Below are 19,827 nucleotides of genomic sequence, written 5' to 3' on the forward strand. Positions count from 1 at the left end.
GCCCCTAGTCCTGGTCGCAAGTCAACAGTCATATGCAACTGTCACATCAAAATCTATTGCAGCAGTACTTATCATGCATCCAGGAGCTAGTTTCTGCTTTTCCAGGTTACAGTTCTGCAATTCCAAGTCTCTGAAAAGCAGCCCAAGGCTACTATAAACAAATATTATAGTTGAGTAATTGTGCTTCTGGGACTCCACAGCTTAAAAAATAGCTTGCTGGGAGGATAGTGAGCAGAAATATGGCTGGCAGCGAAATGGCTAAGCGCTCTTCCACCCATCACTCAAAATTACAGTGCTCCAAATCTGCTTTTAAAAGACAAACATTTAGTACTTAGTTATGCACATTTCTGCATTAAGTATTTGCCCCTTCGATCTCCTCTTAATTTGAAATACTTCACTTGTGGATGTTGTAAGGCAGGTAGACAACAAGTTTAAACAAGCAAGATGCCTAAAAGTTTCTGCTTCGTTCACTGTCTATTTTTTTTTTTAATCCCCTATTATTTTTCTTATACCATACTTTATTCTGTTGAATATTATTCATTCATTGCCTCAAACTGCAAAACATGATGATCATACAATTGACCAGTCTCATCCCATGGTGTTTAGTAATCAGAGGTGCAGCTGCTTAATTTTGAACATCGGCAAGTAATAAAAATAATAAATTCAAAAGAACTAAAGCTAAACTAATAGCTGGAAATTTTCACCCCAGGCTGTTGGTATGAAGGGAAATAAGACGAAATTTGATTGGCTTGTTCTGTTGTGGCAGGGCCTCATTCTGACAGCAAGAGCCCTGGAGGAACTAAATGTTGTCAGAGCACATTATCTTTAAAACATTTCTAGAGTTGTGCCTAATTAGAATAAGGTTTCTGTCCTGACAGAGCAAGGTCACAAACGTTATTATTTTTCATTTAAATCAGCTGTTGAGCCAATTCCCAGATGGAATATTTTCATCCCTGAAGCTCAGATTATTTCATTAATAAATATATATTGTGGTAAAAGAAAATACAAGAAAAAAATTCCTTTAAACTGTTGCTTTGCCATGCTTAGTTTTGTTCTCTTAAGTCACCAGATAGTTACGTTTATCAGGGAAGTTTTAATTGAGTTGTTTGTTCCTGCTTTGTTTTCATGCGGCAGAGAAGTACCTGACAGCTCATCAGATAGTTTAATAAATTTTAATTTGACATGTCAGCTAGTCCAAAAAGATAATCTGCTTTTAAATAATAGGCAGCTAATTTTCTTTTAAAGATATGAAATCTGATTAATTTCGTTTTGCACAGGCAAAATTGTTGCACTGGGAATTATGGTTCAGGATCCAGTGGGTTTGTTCTCCGCTAAATGTAATTGAAAAGTTGAGAATTACTACCTTGTGGTCCTGACATTCTTTGTTTCATTTCCCTCATTAACAGAAGACCAGCAGAGCCAACTATAGGGGGCAGAAGGGGCTTCAACCCCCTTAATATTTGTGGGTAGGGGGCTGAGCTCCCCCAGTATTGAGGGGACCCCCATCCTCTGCAGCTCACCGTCACCGAGTGGGGGTAGGAAACGCTGAGGGGCGTGTTATGTTGTGCATATGACATCACACGATGCCAGGCCCCCTCAATATGGGGGACAACTCGACACCCCTGTAAATGAATTATATTCCCTGAGCAAAATACCTGTGATTCCTTCCTTCCTTCCTTTCTGAAATCACACATATTTTTTACGTTTTTATGTTACGCAGAATTGCCCGAGACAATAATGATTTACAAATATAGGAGACCATTTATGGTGTCTAGTTACAAGTTTCCCCTTCTACTTGGCTGATTTAAGTAGACTCCACTTAAATAACATATTTGTTCCTGTGGAATAAGAGAAATAGTGTGTTTGGACCATGTTGTCTTGTTTTGCACTTGGTATAAGCAGCCCAGGGAGTGGCTCATTCTTGATTTATTAAAAACTTTACCCAGAAGAGCTAATGAAATTTGAGTTTTTAGTGTTTTTCTTATCCCTTGCACCAAATAGGAAGCAAATGGTGAAGTAAATTTTCTGTCGTCTCCCCTTTGAGTCTTACATTTTCTTATTATGTTAATTACCATGTGCGTTATCAACTTTTATTGAAGATATGTGATTACTTTTATTTGAATCCAGATGCCTTTAAAAGAATTCATAAGACTATTGAAGCCGTCTAGATTCAAATCGAGAAACATACTGTTTTAAGTCAGAAGACGCGTGTTACAATCTGGATTGTACATAAGCTGTTAAATTAAGGCATCTTCCATCCATACACTTGTAATCTGTTTTCATATTTAATTATTTAAAAATGCTCTGGTTCTCCAGAAGTGGCTTAGTCATGCTGGCCACATGACCTGGAAGCTGTACGCCGGCTCCCTCGGCCAATAAAGCGAGATGAGCGCCGCAACCCCAGAGTCGTCCGCGACTGGACCTAATGGTCAGGGATCCCTTTACCTTTACCTTTATGACCTTGCTATGCCGTTGTGGGTCGTCTGCTGTTGGGGCAGGGGCCCGGTAGGAATTTTCCCATTTGGCTGATTGGCTGGTAGCACTTGGGTTTCACCTGCCGTGTAGCAAATCATCACAGCTTTGTAAGGTTTGGCGGTTAGTCATTGGTTCAATGGCCCCTCCAATGCACAACAGGTATTCCGTTAAAGGAATCCAGGGACTCTCCATGCTTTTGTCGACCCCTTTTGGGGGGTAGGGCCATGCAAGAGTCCCTGGGAGCATTTTGGAGTGAGCTTGACTCACGTGACCATACCAGTGTTCCCCCACGGTGCTCACCTGTACTGACAATATGGTGGGGCCCAGGCATCAGTGCTGTCCTGCTGAGGTCAGGTGCAGCTAGTTGGGAACTAATGCCTAAACAAACCATTCACTATCTGTAATCAATAAAGTTGTGACCAAAATTATGCCAATAAACTAAAACTAAACTCCGTGTCGATTGTGCCTTTATTATTGGGAAGCTCCTGGGGATCTTAACACGCAGCAAAACAGAGCATTCACGGTTTTCTTTGTTTAAAGCTATAAACATCAGAGGCAAGTGGCTTGGGAAAAGGTGTTTACCAGATTGTTTTCATGACTCCTACAGAGATTTGCGCTTATTTGATAAAGAAGCATTTCATAATCGTTCGGAATCGATGGAGCTCTCATTCTTCCAGAACATTGTTGTGAGGCATATGGAAGCTACCAAAGACGCTCTTTTTAAAAAGTAAGACCAAAGCGTATTCTGTGAATAATGTGCCTCAGGTTTAAGGGCTGGCCACAACTCCTTTTTCGATTGCTTGTTCAGGGATGGAGTTTCCTGTTATCCTTGAAATGTTGTTTTTGATATGAATACTAGAACTGTCTAGGGGGTATGTATACTGTATGTGTACATCAGCCTGTCACTACTCTCGTGTATTCAAATGGAATTAATTCTGCTCTTTGTTTTAATTTTAATTTCCTGTTTATCTGCAATGATATTATTTTGTGGGGGAGGGTGGGTGGGTTTGCAGTGGTTTTTTTTTCATGGAAGAGCCCGCCATATTTCGTTTGTTGGAAAAGATGTGATTATTCTCTTAACCAGCGTGTTTATTGTCATTTGGAGTGCTGTGTGGAACGTGGCTGTATGACTGTGCAGTCGTACCTTGCAAGTCGAACAGCCTAGTTCTCGAACCAGAGTGTTCTGGTTTCTGAATGTTCTTTTGGACGCTGATCGTCCGACGGGGCTTCCGCAGCTTCCGATTGGCTGCAGGAGCTTCCTGCAGCCAATCAGAAGCTGCAATTTGGTTTTGGAACATTTTGGCTTCCGGAACGGATTCTGTTCGACTCCCAAGGTATTGGGATCCTATTGGCTAGTGCCCGTGACATCACAGACTTTATTGTCTGGTTTTGCAAGACAGGACGTTTGAACCCTTAGGAGAATATGGGAAACCTGTTGAGGGGACATTATAAAAGAGAATGCTTTTGTGTGGCCTGCGGTACAGGCAGATAAAATGGACAGTTCTTGGGGGTTTTTTAGTGGAAAAAAGGTCATACTGAGAGAAACAATTTAGTTAACAATACCAAAAATAGTGTTAAAAGGTGTGTTCAGGTGAGATTCACTTAAAAGATTTACTTTTCCTTTCAGGTGGTTTCCAGAAGTGCAGAATATCTATTACCAAGGCAATAAACGAAAGCAAGTGCCCACAAATGCCAGCAGTGCCAAACTAGAGGCCTTTTTCAACTGCGCTGCTACTTTAATGACCCAGCAACTTCAAAGTTTAGCTTTGGTTTCAATGCAGGATTTTACAGATTTAATTGTAGCCCCTCCAGTAAGTAAGATTCCCTGGCTGGACTATGAACTTGTCTATACATGCCCCATGTTTCAGTGTGCGTCTTATGAATATATTTTCTAGGAAGATAGAGGATAGAGATAGAGATAGAGATACAGTGGTACCTTGGGTTAAGTACTTAATTCGTTCCGGAGGTCTGTTCTTAACCTGAAACTGTTCTTATCCTGAAGCACCACTTTAGCTAATGGGGCCTCCTGCTGCTGCCACACCGCCAGAGCACAATTTCTGTTCTCATCCTGAAGCAAAGTTCTTAACCCGAGGTGCTATATCTGGGTCAGCGGAGTCTGTAACCTGAAGCATATGTAACCTGGAGCATATGTAACCTGAGGTACCACTGTATCTGCAAAAGGCTGTGAAAGATCAGGCATTTTTTTTGGCTTTTGATACACAAAGGAACACCGCTGTAGCTTGGCTAACGTGACTTATGCTCAGCTAGTGATTGCGAGTCTTGAATATTCAAGGGGAAAGGGTGAATTCAGACACGTGAAATTATTATTAATGCACCGATACTTTGCCTAGCAGGGAGGAGATACCATGATTGTGAAGATTGTGATTAATGTACTGATTGCAATTATCTTTGCAAATTTGAAATTCAGGGTGGAACAGGTGTCAATAGTTATCAACATGACAAGTCAACTCATATTGCCTCTCATTGGCCTGCTTTGTATGTAACAGCACATTGTAGTTTTAGCATTATGCAGTGAGCCTCAGTAAGCCTTGGAGAATACTAAGATAGATGGACCAATGGCCTGGCTCAGTGTAAGGTGGCCTCATTCCTTCATATCTTGATCATGACTCAGGGACCTTTATGTTTCTTGTGAACAGATAACAGACATCTGTACCTAAGTCAATGCAAAACGAAACAGAAGCCATTGTTTCAGCCCTGAAAACTTGACGTTTCTTTAAGAATGGACAAGTGTCTGAAGAGTCCAAGAATGCCACAACCCATCCCCACACATAATAATAATAATAATAATAATAATAATAATAATAATAATGTGCTATTTTTCTGGGGAAAGAGGTGCTGGAACTCACCATGAACATCTCCCTTGTTCTCTTAGAATGGCAATGGCATCCACCTGAGATGTTCTGGAACTGAGTTCTTGCGAGTTCCAGCTGAAAACAACAACAACAACAACAACAATAATTCAATTTATTTTATCAAAATTTATCAAATTTTGTAACAAAAGATCCCAGGGCGGTGAACAACATTAAAAACACATTACAGAACTTCAACGATAGAAACATAATAAAAACATAATAGGAAGCGTAAAGGTAAAGGACCCCTGAAAGTTAAGTCCTGTCGTGAACAACTCTGGGGTTGCGGTGCTCATCTCGCTTTACTAGCTGAGGGAGACGATGTTTGTCCACAGACAGTTTTTCCGGGTCATGTGGCAAGCATGACTAAGCCGCTTCTGGTGAAACCAGAGCAGCACACAGAAACACCGTTTACCTTCCCGCCGGAGCGGTACCTTTTTATCTACTTGCACTTTGACATGCTTTCAAACTGCTAGGTTGGCAGGAGCAGGGACCGAGCAATGGGAGCTCACCCCGTTACGGGGATTTGAACCACCGACCTTCTGATCAGCAAGCCCTAGGCCCTGTAGTTTAACCCACAGCGCCACCTGCGTCCCTGATAAGAAGCATACTGACAGCTTAATTAAAAAGAAAATTAGTCATCATAATAACAGTCCTCTCCTCCACACTTTCACAGGCTGTAGATTATTGAATAGCCATAGGCCTGGGTAAAGAGGAATGTTTTTGCCTAGCACCTAAAGACATGTAATGATGGCAAGCCTCTCTGGAGAGAGCATTGCATGAACAGGTGGAGTCCCCAGATCCCGCGCGGTCCCCCCCGTGATGTGGAATAACGACTCTAGACAACGTGCTATGGGATTAAATTGGCCACAACTTTATTAAATTTCAAATGTGGGTAGACCTTGGCTTAGGCATTGGGCGTTCTCCCTCCCCAGTCCCCAGCCGGGGACCTAGGGAGCATCAGGGTTATCCAGTGTGTGGGGGGGGGGGATGGGCCGGCTCTGGAGAACCTATGTTCAAGCAGAGATAGCCGCCCCCGTTACGCCACCGCTGCAGGGGAGAGCAATGACGACCTTTCGGCGTATGGTCAAAGCCTCCCTTCAGAAACCCCTTTAACGGGGAACCCTGGTATCGCTGCCACAAAGAGGAAGATGGACTAAAGGGTTCCGCCCAAGGCCTGATACCGCCAAAGTTGTGACGTTTTGCTACGGGAAAGGCGAAACCTGCCAATGCAGGGAAATTCCTTTCCGGCCCTTTAACAGCGACCTTAACGTAGCAGCGCCCGCATACCTGTGAAGAAAAGTTAACCTGCAAAATAAGACATTAACTGAGGGTGGGTAGGGTGGGAGAAGCTCTGGAGCCAAGTGAGGATTCCCAGGTAAGATCCTCCCTCTATTGTGTGGGCAGGTAATCCCTCCCCTACCTGGCCTGGTCTCCTTGGCAACGCTTCCCCCAGGTGGGATTGGACAACTGACTGAGGTAGGCGGAGACCTCCAGGTATCCCTCCTGAGGGAAGGCAAATCCAAGCCTGTGTTGATGGAGCTGCTCCAGATCTAGGGGCTGCGCGCGTCCACGCAAAGGGCACCCCCCGTTTTAAGCGGGGAGCGGTCATTCCACAATCGGGGAAGCACCACAGAAAAAGGCCTGTTCTCTTGTTGCTACCCTCTGAACCTGTCTGGGACATGGGTTGGAGTCATAATACATTGAGCCTGATTGCTTTCTCTTCTGTATGCTAGCTAATGCATTTAGTTCTTTTTCTGCAGAAATCTCATCGAGCCTATGAACACTCGGGATTTATAATAAGGCTGATCCTTGAAAACGAGAATGTTAAGTTTGAGCCTACATTTTCCGACTATGAAGTCATATTTCTGAATATTTATTCAGTTATGGTGAAAGCTGTTAACCTGCTGCCCAGAGTGGAGACCAAGCTTTATTCAAAGTGGGTAAGCAATTCTCTAATAACGTAGTTTGTTGCTTTTCTGCCAGCCTTGAGCTAAAAAACTGAACTATAGCTTGTGAGCTATAGATATGAACTGTTACTTCCCTGGACGTAAGCTCTGTTGACATTGGAGGGGATGATTTCCCAGTAACATTCTCCTGAAAGCAGCCCTGTTTAGAAGACACCAGAAGGCAGCCCTGTTTAGGGAAATTTTAAATGTTTGATGTTTTATTGTGTTTTTAATATGTTGTTGGGAGCCACCCAGGGCAGGGTATAAAGAAGAAATCATCATCATCATCATCATCATCATCATCATCATCATCATCTGACCTGCTGACATAGCACGTCTTCTGCTAGGTCACAAATCTATTCAGCTGGTACATCTTCAGTATAGGATTGCTCCTGTATAACTTGATAAAACCTTGCATGCTTGATTTTTCTATTAATAAAAAAGCAAAGCAAAATACTTAAAGTAAGAGAAACTATGCATATGTCTTGTTTTGAAAGCCTGAAAGCAAGACCAGATCCATGAACTTGAGACCCGTAATCCTGGATGAAATTTTGGAAGCGCATAAGAAGAAGGTGAGAGATGAGATTGCCAAGCAGAGCGTGGCGCCTATTGAGCACCTCAAACTCTACGACAAGTACCACGATTTGATCAACAAACAAGCAGATCGAGACATCGATCAGTTCCTTTCAGAGGAGCACACGTATGACGAAATAACAGGAGCGATTGCCCAGTATCAAAACCTCCGGGATGAAATTCAGTACAATTCTAGAAAGGTAATGCATGCATGGAAGTGGGCTGGGCAGTTTCATTTAGTGTTCTCCAGGACATGGGTGGCGCTGTGGTCTAAATCACTGAGCCTCTTGGGCTTGTAGATCAGAAGGTCAGAAGTTCGAATCCCCATGACAGGGTGAGCTCCCATTGCTTGGTCCCAGCTCGTGTCAACCTAGCAGTTCTAAAGCACCTCAGTGCAATTAGATAAATAGGGACCACTGCGGCTCCCTTGGCCTGAAAGCGAGATGAGCGTCGCAACCCCATAGCCGACTTAACCGTCCAGGGGTCCTTTACCTTTTACCTTTTTAAAGAAAGAAAAAATGCAAATGATCAGCAGGATTATTATAACTTTTTTTTAAATTAAAAAAAAGTTTAGCTGTAATGCTAACAATTCCACAACCAGGCAGCGTCAGAGAGAGGGCAGGCAGAGTTGTGCCACAGAAGAGAAAACTGTTGCTTTAGTGGGAACGGGGACCATACAATACGGCCCGATCCTTTGCACAGAACTGCCAAACCTATCAAGAAACAACGCAAGGGGCAAAAAAAAAATATAGTCCGAGCAATTAAAATTGAGCGATAACTGTAAATTTTTTTGAGGGGGGATTATTGCTTTCTGTGATCAACAAATTTCTCACTCGTATTTGTGCTGCAGGTTATTCGTCTCGGAATGTTTGAGTTGCACTGTGATGAACTGATTAGAACGCTGACAAAACGAGCTGATGCTATTTGTTCCAAAATCATTGCCAAAATGTTCAAAGACCATCAGGATCTAAATACGAGGTAAGAGTAATATCTTTTTTTTTTAAGTACAAACAACGGTGGCCCTGATCCAAGTCTAATGGGGGGGGGGCACCTAATTTGTAACAGTTTAGGATCTGGATCTGGATCTGTAACCACGTGAAAAGGTGTACCCAGTATAAGTTTGGGCAACCTTTTTCCAGCCTTCCAGGTCTGTGGGCCAGTGGTGGATGTGGCCAGAGGGAAAGGTGGGTGGGTCAATGGATGTAACTCTTTCCTTTGTGCAATTAGCTACATGGCAGCCATGCAAAAATCTGAGGTTTTTGCTCCTCAGCAAAGTGGCATCATCGGAGTTCAAGGATGCATCCCAGCTGGGCAAAAATCATAGAGTTGAAGAGAGTTGGACCGTGCAGGAGAAGATGGTCACATATAACCCTGAGCCTGAGGCTCCTCAGTTCTGATGCAGTCGATTCAATTGGGCCTGTATGAGATTGCCATGTGGGTGGGAATGCCTGTGTCCGAATGCACATCTTCATCAGCGATGGTTGTGCACTTGGAAGGCAGTTTGCATGTCTGAATCTCCCCTTCTTGGATCAGGACATGTTCTTTTTTTAAGATGCTCTGTTCTCGCTGCCCTATATGTTCTCATGCCACTACGCACCTCACTCAAGTTATTGCTCAATTATAATTGCTCGGACTATATTTCTTTTGCCCCTTGTGTTGTTTCTTGCGTTGTTCTGTGCAAAGGATCAGGCCCTATCACATGGTCCCTGTTCCCAGTAAAGCGACAGTTTTCTCTTCCGCAGCACAACTCTGCCTGCCCTCTCTCTGACGCTGCCTGGTTGTGGAATTGTTTTATAAAAGACATTCAGAATGGGGAGTGCGTAGGCCTTCCCTTCTCCTCTGTTGTAGAAGGATGCTTAAATTAAGATAGAAGGTACACTTGGATCTCCTGGTAGATTTGAATTAGATACGCGATAATTACTGGCTTCTGATTGTTTTAGAATGAAGAAAACAAAATTACTCGTCCACATTTTACTGCTGAAACGAAGACAGCTGGTTGGAGGGGGAAGCTAACCTGGAGTGGATTTTTGTGCGAAAGCCCTGGGGGCAGAATGAACCCAGGGCTCCAAATTCTTCTGTACGATACGATAATCTTTATTGTCATTGTCCCATACAGAGCAACAAAATTGAAAAAAATCTACACCAGACATTCAAAAACCAACAAACCTGCTATCCCAGCCTGCTTAGCCCCTAAAAACTCTGATACCCCATAATTGAATACAATATACTCACATACCTTACACTGCTTTTAAAACCAAAATCGCATTTGGATAGAAACTGTTTCTCAGGCGGCTAGTCCTAGTCTTTATAACCCTGTACCTTCTTCCAGAAGGCAGAAGCTGAAAGAGATCATTTCCGGGGTGCGCACTATCCTATACTATCTCTGCAGCTTTCTTATGGCACCTGGAAGCATAGATTTGATCCAAGGTGGGAAGAGTGTACCCAATTATTCTCTCCGCAGTCTTTACAACCTTGGACAGCAGTTTTATTCCCTGACCGTGCAGCTCCCAAACCACACACACAGACCATAAGTTAATACAGTGGTACCTCGCAAGACGAATGCCTCGAAAGACGAAAAACTCGCAAAACGAAAGAGTTTTTCGTTTTTTGAGTTGCTTCGCAAGACGGATTTCCCTATGGGCTTGCTTCGCAAGATGAAAATGTCTTGCAAGTTTGTTTCCTTTGTCTTGCAAGTTTGTTTCCTTTTTCTTAAAACCGTGCATTCACTTCGAGGAACAACTCATAGCACGCGGTGTGGTAGCCTTTTTTGAGGTTTTTGAAGACTTTGGTGATTTTTGAAGCTTTTCCAAAGTCCGTGCTTCGCAAGACGAAAAAATCCCAAGACGAAAAAACTCGCGGAACAAATTAATTTCGTCTTGCGAGGCACCACTGTACACTCTCAACAGTACAATGGTAAAATGCCATCAACAGGTCCTTTGAGAGATTATTTTTCCGGAGGATTCTGGGTGGTGGATCTCGGAATTCTAGGAAGCCTGAAGTCTACTCACCTCTGAGACCGAAAGGCACTGCATCACTGAAATGTGAAAAGGATGGCTTTCTCAAATCTGTTGCATGTATGTGTCTGTCTATCTACCCATCTCTCTAATTTGCTTTTCCAACTTCAGGCTGTGTGAAGAGTTTGAAAAGATAGCAGAGAAGGCCCTTTCCACCCCATCAAATACACACGAACTAATGGAATTTAAGGTATGCATTTCTTTTTGCAAGGAAATAAATTTACTTTAAAAAAACTGAAAACAAAAGGTTATCTCAATTCTAAGAACCCACACAGGCTATGCAAAAGTACCGCCCAGGACAAGTGACCCCTCCCCCCAAGGTTTCCTTCCTTTTTGGCTTAACAAATTTTTATAAAGCACACTTTAATGACTCTATTCGGAATTCCTTTCGCCATATCTAAGCAAACCTAATTCTGTCTTGGAGTGTGGCTGTACTTTATGTTTAAGAATAAATAAATGAATAAATACTAGTGGTCCGTTAAAATGCAGTACAGTGGTACCTCGGGTTAAGAACTTAATTCGTTCTGGAGGTCTGTTCTTAACCTGAAACTGCTCTTAACCTGAGGTACCACTTTAGCTAATGGGACCTCCCGCTGCCGCCACACGATTTCTGTTCTCATCCTGAAGCAAAGTACTTAACCCAAGGTACTATTTCTGGGTTAGCAGAGTCTGTAACCTGAAGCATCTGTAACCCGAGGTGCCATTGTAAATGAATTTTTTTCAGGTTGAAAGAGTGCTAAAATGTGTTTGCCACCAAGAGTATGAATCAGTTGTTGTTTCTTCCCCCACTAGGCTTATATCGAGAAGGTGGAAACAGTTGACATGCTGGAGATGGAGCAGAGATTAATTGACTCTAAAAACTGCCTTGCATTCCTGATAGAGTGTACAAATCTTTCGCCAGTAGATATTCGACTGAACAACAGTGTCTTTCAGTGGTATGGGCGAATGGGGGAGATTTTTGAAGAACACAGAAAGATCATAAAGGAGAAAACAGAACAATTTCAAGAAGGGCTTAAAGTAAGCGTTCAGTTCTTCTTTTTTAAAGGTACAGTGGTACCTTGGGTTAAGAACATAATTCATTCTGGAGGTCCGTTCTTAACCTGAAACTGTTCTTAGCCTGAGGTACCACTTTAGCTAATGGGGCCTCCCGCTCCCTCCGCCGCATGATTTCTGTTCTCATCCTGAGGTAAAATTCTTAACCCGAGGTACTATTTCTGGGTTAGCAGAGTCTGTAACCTGAAGCGTATGTAACCTGAAGTGTCTGTAACCTGAGGTACCACTGTACTTGGTTTACTGGGATAATACTTTGGATTGCTGTGTTGATAGTGCTTATTTTAAAGCAAGTGGATATCAGTTAACTTGCTCAAGGCAAGTACCAATTTGGGCTTTATTCCTTTTAGTAGTATAATTGACCTACCAAAATCCCAGCAAATGGGGATGATATACAGAAACATTTGCCCTTCCTTGGAGGTTTTTAAGCAGAGGTTGGATGGCCATCTGCCATGGATGATTTCATTGAGATTCCTGCATTGCGGGGGGTTGGACTAGATGACCCTCGGGGTCCCTTCCAACTCCACATTTCTGTGGTTGTGTTCTTCTGCAGCTGGGTTGGGGCCTTAACTTGTTAGCTCACAAAGCATCACAAAGGGCTACCTTTTAAAATATAAATCATAGTACTAAAGGTTTTATGTGTAATAGTTCCATGGGAAATAGTTAAAGTAATTGCTTTGTAGCAGGCATCCCCAAACTTGGCCCTCCAGATGTTTTGGGACTACAACTCCCATCATCCCTAGCTAACAGGACCAGTGGTCAGGGATGATGGGAACTGTAGTCCCAAAACATCTGGAGGGCTGAGTTTGGGGGTGCCTGCTTTATGATGGGCTTTATGGCTAGGCTGTTTTAGAACCTTGGCTCTCACTTGTATTACAGTACAGATGTTCTGTATTTTTTATTTCTTGTAATAATAATAATAATAATAATAATAATAATAATAATAATAATTAATAATAACCTGAAGTACCACTGTACGGTAATAGTGTGATGCTGAGTTCCTCCCCATGTTCCTAGAATCCTCTGCTGTGTGCAGAGTTATCTCCTCAAAGATGTTGCTCTAGCTATTAGGATCTAATAGTAAATAATAATAATAATAATAGTAATAATAATAATAATAATAATAATTTATTAATTATACCCCGCCCATCTGGCTGGGCTTCCCCAGCCACTCTGGGTGGCTTCCCAAAAAATATTAAAATACTGTAATACTGTACATCAAACATGAAAAGCTTCTCTAAACAGGGAAACCCAGTGCAAACCCAGTGACAAAAGGCATACTAAATATGTTTCATATCTGCAACTTTTTATTAGATGCGCTGCGAAAGATTTGTCGAGGAGCTGGAGAGTTATGCTAAGCAAGTTGAAGAATTTTATTCTTACGGGGACCTTCAGGAAATCAACCGGTACCTGAAAAAAGCCCAGGCGTTGAATACAAAGCTAGATGCAGCTGCTGATAAGGTAAGGCTTTGGGTTTGTCTTCATAGAGGATGGTAGCTCGTAGCTCAATGACAGACCATACAGAAGGTCTCAGATTCAATTCTGGCAAATGCGGGCTGCCAGGCCTCCCTGTTTTGTCTGCGAGGTCGTTTATGGGAATCCACAGCTACCTGCAATATACCTGACAACGTAGATGATGTCAGGTTTGTTGAAGTCAGGTAGCGAAAACTTCCAAAAATGTTCGGAAACCAAGGCACGGCTTCCGATTGGCTGCAGGAGCTTCCTGCACTCAATCGGAAGCTGTGTCGGATGTTCAGCTTCCAAAAAAAGTTCACAAACCGGAACACTCACTTCCAGGTTTGCGGCGTTTGGGAACCAAAACGTTTAAGTGCCAAAGCGTTCGACAACCAAGGTACAACTGTATATATACATTTTTGTTTTTTGTATTTCAAAGATTTACAGACAAAAACACAAATCACATACATTTCTAACACACATATATTTGATTTCCTTCCCTCCCCTTTTGTGGTTTCTTTTTAATTTTAATTTTCATACTGCAGTTTCCCATCTTTAGTTTATTCTTTAGTTTCTCTAAATGTTATGTTCAACGTTAATCCTGCTAATGAGCTTATTTGCATACATGAGTTTTTCAAATAATTCCACAAATTTTCCCCAATCTTTAATTAAAAAACCCCTCTTCTTCTTGGTTTCTTCTTACATCCGTTAACCTTGCCATTTTGGCATAATCCATTAATTTAATTAGCCACTCTTCCTTGGTTGGTATTACATCTTCTTTCCATCTCTGGGCAGAACCCATCAGATGTCTAGGAAATATACAACTGACTTTTAGAAGACATCTGAAGGCAGCCAACATTAAAAAAGGGAAGTTTTTAATGTTTGATCTTTTATCGTGTTTTTAATGTTCTGTTGGGAGCTGCCCAGAGTGGCTGGGGAAACCCAGCTAGATGGGCGGATTATAAATAAATAAATAAATAAATAAATAAATAAATAAATTATTATTATTATGGCATACACAGACAGGGTTTTTTGGTATCTCAGTACCTACTGCATTGTGTAGATTTTTAAATCATATGTATGACTTCCACCCTCTAAAAGTTGTAGTGTAGATATGACCTATGTTATGTTACTTTTGTAAAAAAAACAATTCTGCTTTTTCTCTAGATTGATCAGTTTAATGCAGAAGAGGAGGCGTATGGGTGGTTAGCATCTCAGTATCCTCAACGTAAAAAAATCCAAGATACCCTAAATCCGTATCTTCGGCTTTATGATATGGCAGTAGAGTTTAACACCAAATACAGGAACTGGATGGATGGAATATTCACCAAGGTCAACCCAGATACAGTTGAGCTGGATACAGGGAACTACTGGCGTGCATTGTACAAACTGGAAAAAACCTTCCACGATTCCCCAAATGCCTTATTTCTAACAACGAGGGTCAGGACAAAAGTGGAGGAATTTAAGGAGCATATTCCGTTGATCCAAGTCATTTGCAACCCCGGCTTGCAAGACCGGCATTGGGAGGCCATGTCAGAAATCGCCGGGTTCCCTCTGAAGCCCTCCGAAGATTCAACTGTCTCTTCATATATTGATATGCACCTTGAGCCATTCTTGGAAAAATTTGAAGGCATCAGTGAAACAGCCAGCAAAGAGCATTCGCTTGAGAAGGCCATGGTGAAAATGATTTCAGAATGGGATGCCATGGAATTTGTTCTTCTTCCTTACAGGGAAACCGGGACTCACATTTTATCGTCTGTGGATGATATCCAGATGTTGCTGGATGACCACATTGTTAAAACGCAGACCATGAGAGGATCTCCTTTCATTAAACCTTACGAAAAGAAGATGAGGTAAAATATTTCCTAAGGGGGCGACGTCAATAACATAGCGCACAAGTGGCCTTGTTTGATTTGTGGTGTAGATCATTCAAAGCTATTTGTGGCTCAAAGGACATGTGAGAGTGGCAGACCATTGTGAAAAAGCAAATTGCTGATTTCATATAAAGTCAAGGTGGGAGGAAGGTAGTTTAAAGTACAGGGCAGGCTGGAGAAGAGAGGTAAACTCCCGTCCCTCTTAACTCCTGTGGTTTTTCTCTTTTTTTCCTTTGAAACTGGAAGTAGCCTCCTCTGGGAGGGAAAGTAGGTAGGACATTTTTTGGAGGGAAAGCATTATGGTGGAGGGAGAGTTCGGCTCCCAGAGCCCACCCTCTGCTTAATTTCCCACCAGTCCCTACTTGGGCCCTACCATTCTTACACCATGCAATCTCACAGGAACCCTGTGAAGTAAAATGGTGAGTGAAAACATAATACATATTGGTTTTATGTTTCTGTACAGATGTACTCCTGCTTCTCCTATGTCACTCTCCTCCTGCCTTTACAAAAACCCAAAGAGTGGATACTAAATAAGCAGGCAAATTGGACAGGTCTATGGATTTGATACCATCGACCATGAAATCCTTCTGGACCATCTAGAGAAGCTGGGAGCTGGGGACACTGTTATACAATGGTTCTGCTCCTTCCTCCTGGGCCATGTCCAGAAAGTGGTGTTGGGGGATGAGTGTTCAGACCCCTGGGCTCTCACTTGTGGGGTGCCTCAGGGTTCCATCCTCTCCCCCATATGCCTCCTCCTCTGCATTAAACTGATCAATCTAGAGGAAAAGTAGAATTGGTTTTTTTTTTAATAAAAAAAACACTTAATGCAGTAGGTACTGAGACACACAAAACCCCCCTGTCTGTGTATGCAATCATCATCATCATCATCATCATCATCATCATCATCTCTCCCATGTGGGTTTGGGCTGGGTGTTCATTACTATGCAGATGATACTCAGCTCTACCTCTCTTTTAAATCAGAACCAGTGAAGGCGGTGAAGGTCCTGTGTGAGTGTCTGGAGGCGGTTGGAGGATGGATGGTGGCAAAAAGATTGAGGTTGAATCCTGACAAGACAGAAGTACTGTCTTGGGGGACAGGGGGCGGGCTGGTGTGGAGGACTCCCTGGTGCTGAATGGGGTAACTGTGCCCCTGAAGGACCAGGTGCACAGCCTGGGAGTCTTTTTGGACTCACAGCTGTCCATGGAGGTGCAGGTCAAGGAAATACACAACCACCTGACTTTTAGAAGACATCTGAAGGCAGCCCTGTTTAGGGAAGTTTTTAATGTCAGATGTTTTATCTTGTTTTTAATATTCTGTTGGGAGCTGCCCAGAGTGGCTGGGGGAAACCCTGCCAGATGGGCAGGGTAATAATAATACTAACAACAACAACAACAACAACAACAACAACAACAACAACAACAACAACAACTATTATTATTGAAAATTAGTTACACCTTTTATGCTCAACATTAATAGCCTGAGACTTTTTGGTACAGAATTTGCATTTCACTGCATAGTATGGACTCCCCAACCAACAGAGACTAGGATGGGAAAGGGAACAGGGCATGAACCATTGTGTTGTTGGGTAAGCACAGGCTCTGGAACTGCTTTCCTTTGTGAAACCATGAGAGAGAACTACATCGGAGCTAGCATTTTTTCCTTACTCCCAGTTCTACAGGTGTATGAAGTTTTTAGACTTACTAGGCGCCTTGTTGGGCGTTCATCCCAAGAGAAAGGTTGCTTCTGTAAGCAAGGTTCTAAAACTCTGTGTGTTCTGCTTTGCAGGGAATGGGAAGCAAAACTTTTGCTGGTGCAGGAGATCCTGGATGAATGGCTCAAAGTTCAGGCCACTTGGTTGTATCTGGAGCCAATTTTCAGTTCTCCTGACATTATGGCTCAGATGCCTGAAGAAGGGAGGCGATTCACCTCTGTGGACAAAACATGGAAGGACATCATGAAATGTGCCATCCAGGTAACATTGGTTCTGTTTTTGAAACAGCATACATAATGTGGTCTATGACCCACCCATATGATCTAGAAATCAGAAAAGAAATACTGATGGTAACAAAAAGGGAATTGTGGTTTGTCTTACTAAGCTCAAAAATACTGCTTAAAATCAATTCAGAAATAAAGTCTGTCCTAAACTAAATTGCACATGCTGAAAGCTATCCTGTTGGAAACTAACCATTGTTAACTTGAAGGAATATTAGGAAGATTCTAACAGAATGCATGTAATTGTAGGAATGAAAGATGTTATAATTGTGAGTGGAAACTCAGTGTCTTGAACTTACTCTGATGTTTACTAAGTAGCATCAATTTCAAGCGGGGCTACTTTCAATTACAGTGGTACCTCGGGTTACATACGCTTCAGGTTACAGACTCCGCTAACCCAGAAATACTACCTCGGGTTAAGAACTTTGCTTCAGGATAAGAACAGAAATCGTGCTCCGGTCGCACGGTGGCAGCAGGAGGTCTCATTAGCTAAAGTAGTGCTTCAGGTTAAGAACAATTTCAGGTTAAGAACGGACCTCCGGAACGAATTAAGTACTTAACCCAAGGTACTACTGTACATGCGTTTTCGGCTGCAACTGTATATCTGGCCCTCAGTATGCTTGCTCAGAAGTAAGTCCTAATAACTTCAGCAGGACTTAAATTGTTCTGGAATACATTGCTGAGAAGCACAGCGAACTTAGTGGAACTTACTTCTGAATAAGCATGCAAGTAAGGAGCCTCTTCACCCCCATCGTTCAGCCCAGACACTGAAGTCCAGCTCCGAGGACCTTCTGGCAGTTCCCTCATTGCGAGAAGTGAGGTTACAGGGAACCAGGCAGAGGGCCTTCTCGGTAGTGGCACCCGCCCTGTGGAACGCCCTCCCATCAAATGTCAAGGAAATAAACAACTATCTGACTTTTAAAAGACACCTGAAAGCAGTCCTATTTAGGGAAGTTTTTAATGTTTGATGTTTTATTCGTATTTTTAATATTCTGTTGGGAGCCACCCAGAGTGGCTGGGGAAACCCAGCCAGATGTGCATGGTAATAATAATAATAATAATAATAATAATAATAATAATAATAATAATATAATTAGGCTGCAATCCTGTGCACACTAGGCAATGTGGGAGACACTGAGCTGCCCCTGCTCCATGTCTCTTTCACCCCCTCTTCCCAGTAATGTCTACTTCAACACTATATGTGAAATAGTGTCGTTCCAGCTGTCAGCAGCCATTGGGGGTGGGGTGGGGGTGGAGCATAGGCAATGCAAAGTCCCGTAATGCGTTTGTTAAACTAGATGTTATAAGGAACAGAGCAAAGCAGTCCCAGTCGCCCAATGACCCGTATAATGCCTATTCTGTCCTTATTAGAGGATAAACCACAGGGAACTCAGTGGGATCAGGCCCTTAGGGTGCAGCCCTGTGCACACTTAATTGGCACTAGGCAAGTGGAGCCTAACCATGCAAAGGTTTGGATTTGCATATTGTAAAAACGTGGCGTTCAAAATGTCATCTGCTCCTTTGTAGGTCGAATGTAAAAGTTCTGGGTGCAAGTCTTGGTATTCCTGCCTTATTACAAGACATCGTCATGCTGATCTTGAAGTGTGTGTGTGTGTGTGTGTGTGTGTGTGTGTGAGAGAGAGAGAGAGAGAGAGAGAGAGAGAGAGAGTTTGTAGATAGAGCCACAGAATCATAGAATTGGGGGACAACATAGATCCTTTCATAGATCATAGATATTTTCATTTCATTTCCCTGTTTTTCTTTAGCTTTGATGCAATGTAATTATAAAAACTCCATAAAAATTATTTGACGACTGAATATAAAGCTTGGTACTTACGACGAACGGTCTGGTAGCTCATTCTGCCATTCCATTTCCATGCTCATGAACTCTCAGGATCCTTTCCCCCAGAAGGTGGCAGTGTGTGTCTAGGATTAGCAACTGGGTTTTATAGTGGTGAACAAAAATCCCCTATCATTGTAAACTAAATTTAAGCCTGTGCGTTGATTTTCTGACTTGCTGTTGTGTTTTATAATTGCTGCGAGAAACTGTAAAAATCCCCACTGCCCTGTGTTTTACCCCAGATTTGAACAGGCTTTATCTGTGTGGCTCAGAGCAATGAGGACAAAATTGCTCGTTTGATTTCGTCCTGGCTTTTGATTAAATGAGTCGAATAAAGGCGTGATCTTTATCAACGTGGGAAGAGAAATGGAAGTTAAAATATCTTAGGATATGGGATTTGGCATAATAACAGACCAGAGATTCTTTTTCCATGCCCTGGCTTAGCCACAGTATAGTTTTAATCCCCCCCCCCCGCAAGATATCTGCAAATAGCATCAATTCTCTGTAAAATCTTGATCCATGACTGCCTTGTTTATTCCTGATGTTCCATCACAGTTGTAGCTGTGAAATATAGCCAGAGGAAATCGTGAAAATGGGTGGCTGTAGCCTGTGCTAAAATGTGCTAAAATGTACATTTATTGCAGCTACCGCTTGAGGGTGCTCATGTGGCGTCAATCAGAGCATTTTTCTCTGGGCTGAGGGTGAAAGGGCATAGAAAGCATCTGGGGGACAGG

General features: G+C 42.5%; 1 protein-coding gene across 1 annotated transcript in view; it reads left to right on the forward strand.

Moving 5' to 3' along the window:
• Positions 1-19,827, forward strand: part of DNAH7 (dynein axonemal heavy chain 7) — a 147,073-nt gene that overhangs the window by 21,719 nt on the left and 105,527 nt on the right. The window contains exons 9-18 of the mRNA XM_081849027.1: positions 3,083-3,202; positions 4,103-4,286; positions 7,109-7,288; positions 7,792-8,067; positions 8,718-8,845; positions 10,993-11,071; positions 11,674-11,898; positions 13,246-13,392; positions 14,554-15,239; positions 17,047-17,233. Of these exons, the coding sequence (XP_081705153.1) occupies positions 3,083-3,202; positions 4,103-4,286; positions 7,109-7,288; positions 7,792-8,067; positions 8,718-8,845; positions 10,993-11,071; positions 11,674-11,898; positions 13,246-13,392; positions 14,554-15,239; positions 17,047-17,233 (2,212 nt within the window). The remainder of the gene's footprint in view (positions 1-3,082; positions 3,203-4,102; positions 4,287-7,108; positions 7,289-7,791; positions 8,068-8,717; positions 8,846-10,992; positions 11,072-11,673; positions 11,899-13,245; positions 13,393-14,553; positions 15,240-17,046; positions 17,234-19,827) is intronic.

The sequence above is a fragment of the Podarcis erhardii genome (genome assembly GCF_964252035.2).
Source record: "Podarcis erhardii genome assembly, chromosome: 1".
NCBI classification, from domain to species: Eukaryota; Metazoa; Chordata; class Lepidosauria; order Squamata; family Lacertidae; genus Podarcis; species Podarcis erhardii.